At 34.3% G+C, this 4,073-nt stretch overlaps 1 protein-coding gene across 1 annotated transcript in view; it reads left to right on the top strand.

Annotated features, from left to right (window-relative positions):
• Positions 1-4,073, top strand: part of Ndst3 (N-deacetylase/N-sulfotransferase (heparan glucosaminyl) 3) — a 143,274-nt gene that overhangs the window by 104,532 nt on the left and 34,669 nt on the right. Inside the window, exon 7 of the mRNA XM_013023762.1 lies at positions 1,001-1,097. Within this exon, the coding sequence (XP_012879216.1) occupies positions 1,001-1,097 (97 nt within the window). The remainder of the gene's footprint in view (positions 1-1,000; positions 1,098-4,073) is intronic.

Raw genomic sequence — 4,073 nt, 5'->3', positions numbered from 1 at the left:
AAGGAAGGAAGGAAGGAAGGAAGGAAGGAAGGAAGGAAGGAAGGAAGGGGGAAAAGCTTTATGGGTACACCTTGCATAGTGGGTGTTGGTATTTTTTAAGTATCACAGAACAAAAGCAGAATCCTTAGAGTAGTAATTCACCTTCATTTTGCCCTTTTGCTAACATTTAGTCATTTTTACCATCACAGCCTCTAAAGTTGCATTTTTAGATATATTTTTATCCAGCTTTGAAAGCAGCTGAAAGGAATTGGGTATCTCTTAAACAGTATTATTCTGGCTAATCCCAATCCCTTTGAAGCACAGCAAGAAAGCTTAATATCACGTAGAATAAAAATCTGACACTTTATATTTTGGTTAGTTCTTGAATATCAAGAGTATTATAGGATAGAAGGAAGTGCAACCTCTTCTCAATACACTCATTATATTTTTTAAAGCAAAACATTTTAAAAGCTACCCACAATGGATCATGCCTATAATCTTAATGACTCAGAGTTTGAGTTCGTAGGATCACAGTTCAAAGCCAACCTGGTAGAAAAGTCTGTGAGAGTCATTTCCAATTAATCATCAAAGAGCCAGTAGTTGGAGGTGTCCATTGAAGTGGTACAGTACAAGCCTTGAGCAAAAAAAGGCAAATGAGAGGTTGTAGCTCTGAGTTCAAGCCCCAGTATTGGAATAAATAAATAAATAAGTGCAGTGTAAAACTCTCAGGAGTAGAAGAGAATTAAAACTTTCAGAGGTCATGAGGCTTTTTACCCAATATAGAAATGTCTCCCCTTTCACACCATCTCACTCTCAGAGATAGGGAGCTATTCTAAAACCTCCATCATGCTACTTCTATGTTTTCAATTATTTTAATTTAAAAAAGAAAACTCTTTGTTTATTCCATTGTTTCCTGGGATTTCTTATAAGGACAAAAACTGGAAATGTTTGCACACAATAAACACACACACACACACATATACCCACACACACTAATGGATCTCTGTATTCTCCACTTTAGAATCCTTGTGATGACAAACGTCACCGAGACATTTGGTCTAAAGAGAAAACCTGTGATCGCTTACCAAAATTTTTGGTAATAGGACCCCAGAAAACTGGTGAGACTTTTTAATGTTATGTTTAGCAAAACGGTATAAAAATACAGGTGTCTAGATAATGCTTGTCATAATAGGTCTTAAATTTCTTACAAAGCTGATGTCTGAATATGTTATCCTCAGACACAATTTTTTTTGCCTCAACATATATTGTCCACATTTTTGTTGTTTGTTTTTTGCCAGTCCTGTCTCTGAACTTATTTTGCTCAAGGGTAGCACTCAACCATTTTAGCCACAGTGCCACTTCTGGCTTTTTCTGTTTATGTGGTAGTGAGGAATCAAACCCAGGGCTTCATGCATGCTAGGGAAACACTCTACCACTAAGCCACATTCCCAGCCCGCACATATTGTCGTTGTTGTTTTAAAGTGAAAAGGGTGAAATAGATATCACAGACTTTGAAAATCCAGCAGTCAGTTTGATGGCACAGTGTTCCAAAAATCTTAAATGAGAAACTACCAATAACATTTCTAAAATCAAAACTGATTTACCAAGTGACTGACCAGAGTTGGTCAAAAGTCAATAGGGATACAGAAAAAGTTCCTAAAATGTTTTATAATAAATCCCTTCACGAAATCATCTAATCTTCCTGATGTAATTTATTTGTAAAGTACTTTTTTGCAGAGATGACTATTTTTAAAAACAGTTGAAAAGGTGTATGGCAAGCAGAATTCCTAATAATAAACAAAATGTTATGCTAAGAAAGGTATTTATTCCTGCCCAAGAGAAACCTTTTGTACCTTTTTCTTAAATTGCTGCTCATTTTTTCCCCATAAACTCCTTTTTTTCTGTAAGAATCAGGATTAAAATGAAGCCCAGAGGAAGCTTTAAAATGTCAGACACTTGAGCTGTATTCTACGTGATAAATCATTTGAGGGCCTTTGGATTCACAGAAAACAGCCATACTGCATACTAAGGGGATGTGTTGCTCTCCTAGTCTCTCTGGAACTAACTGACAAGACTAAGCAAGCCTATTCACTTTTTCATAGTGCCATTTGCAAATATCAATCTAAACACAATAGGTAAGACAAACATGTTTCTCCTCATTATTTATCTCACTTGTCATTATCTGTCTAACGTCAAAAAGGCAACCAGGAAAACACAGAAGCTGAAGTTTTTCAGTGAGCCTCCTGCCAACACAGGAACTGTCACTGCCCATCACATCTCTCTGAAGCCTGGCTTACAAATTTGCCCAGAGATCTCTGTGGGATGCATTCCTCTCAGGCCGTGTTTGACCTAAAACCATCTGAACACCACGGGTAGATGCAGAGTTACTATTTGCCATTCTAAACTCAAAACCCTAAATGTTTATGTTACTATTTGGATATGGCTTTTGCCTTTTAAATGAAAACTAATTACAGAAAATGATTACTTTTTTATAGATGTTGATTTTTCACCCAAACCTATGGAGGTATAATTTATATCCAATCAAATTCACCATTTTAATTGCACTATTGGATACATTTTGGGGATGATACCCAGTCATGTAACCAAACCATTCTGTTAAAAAAAAAAAAAAACAGTCCCTCTGTGGTCAATACCCCCAGATACAGGCAAACACTTCCTGCCATTGTAGCTTTACTTTTTCTAGAATGTCACATAAAATCTTTTGTCTTTCATTAACATAATACTTTTCAGATTTCCTCATATATATTTATGACTTGATACCAGTATTTTCACAAATAGATTTTTTTCAATTTGACAAAAATAACTCCTCATCTAAAGTTCCATTGAGAATTAAATAGCCTTATTTTAACTTTAATTTTGTCAAAAGTATTTTTCTGGATAATTTTGCATTGATTTCTAATTACTTGGTTATTTAAATATTTTTCAATATGGAAACTAACAAAAAGTATAAAAACTGAAGCTTTATAGGTAGTTGGTTAAATAGATGTGTCTGTAATTATGTAGTTGATTTACCATAGTCAAAATAGATATATACAGAAGAGTTTTTTCAGATGAAAGAATATGTATAAAGATGGAATTTTTCAAAAATCACAATTTTATTTTTGACAACTAATTTTCTCACTGACTTTGCAAAATAATTAGATTATAATCATTTTTCCCTTTATCCTAACTTGGTATAATTCTTTTTTTGTCAGTCATGGGGCCTGAACTCTAGTCAAGGCTAGCACTCTACCACTTGAACCACAGCACCACTTCCAGTTTTCTGTATTTTATTGTAATTAAGAGTCTCGTGGACTTTCCTGCCCAGGCTGGCCTTGATCTGTGATCCTCAGATCTCAGCCTCCTCAGTAGCTAGGATTGCAGGCATGAGCCACCAGTGCCCAGCTTTGATATAATTCATAAAGGTAGAATTCATATAAGCATATTTCAGAATGCATTCTAAAAGTTCAGAAAAGTTTATTTTCTTTTTTTACATTATAACAATTCTGCATCTTATGCCCTTAAATATTTATTCTTTAAAGACCATATGCTTTTCTTCAGGGTTTATTTGTGTTTTACTTCTGTAGCTGAGAGATAGACATATTTCATGTATTTATTTTGTTCTAAATTTTATCTCAATAAAGTTCTTTTTAAAAGCATCTTGCAAATATTCAGGTATGGTACTACTTAGCTAGAACTTCCACATAACTTATTTACTCAGCCCTTAGAAAATCTTCATAGCTCAGAATTTTCTTCCTTATCACACAAATGAAAAAAGTTCACACACCTGATGAAGTACTGGAAATAAAACTCAACCCTAAAATTAACCTGCCTCTGAGAAAACATTCCTACTCTAATTTACTGTGAATTTCCAAGTAATGAAGAATTTTCCCCAAATAAGGTGTAAATATTTTTTTTTTTGAAGTTGTGTCAGGAAGACAAAGTGACCCATGACTGTCTTCAATGCGCTTACAGGAGCTTTGAGGTTTTTTTTTTTTTTTAGTTTTTTTTTTTTATTGTAAAGATACTATACAGAGGGTTACAGTTACATGAGTGAGGTAATGAGTACACTTCCTCTTGAACATTGTTAGCCC

This window comes from Dipodomys ordii, unplaced genomic scaffold, assembly GCF_000151885.1.
Source record: "Dipodomys ordii isolate 6190 unplaced genomic scaffold, Dord_2.0 Scaffold70, whole genome shotgun sequence".
Classification (NCBI taxonomy): Eukaryota; Metazoa; Chordata; class Mammalia; order Rodentia; family Heteromyidae; genus Dipodomys; species Dipodomys ordii.
The sequence above is the reverse complement of the archived record's forward strand: the minus strand, read 5'-3'. Positions and strand labels throughout refer to the sequence as shown.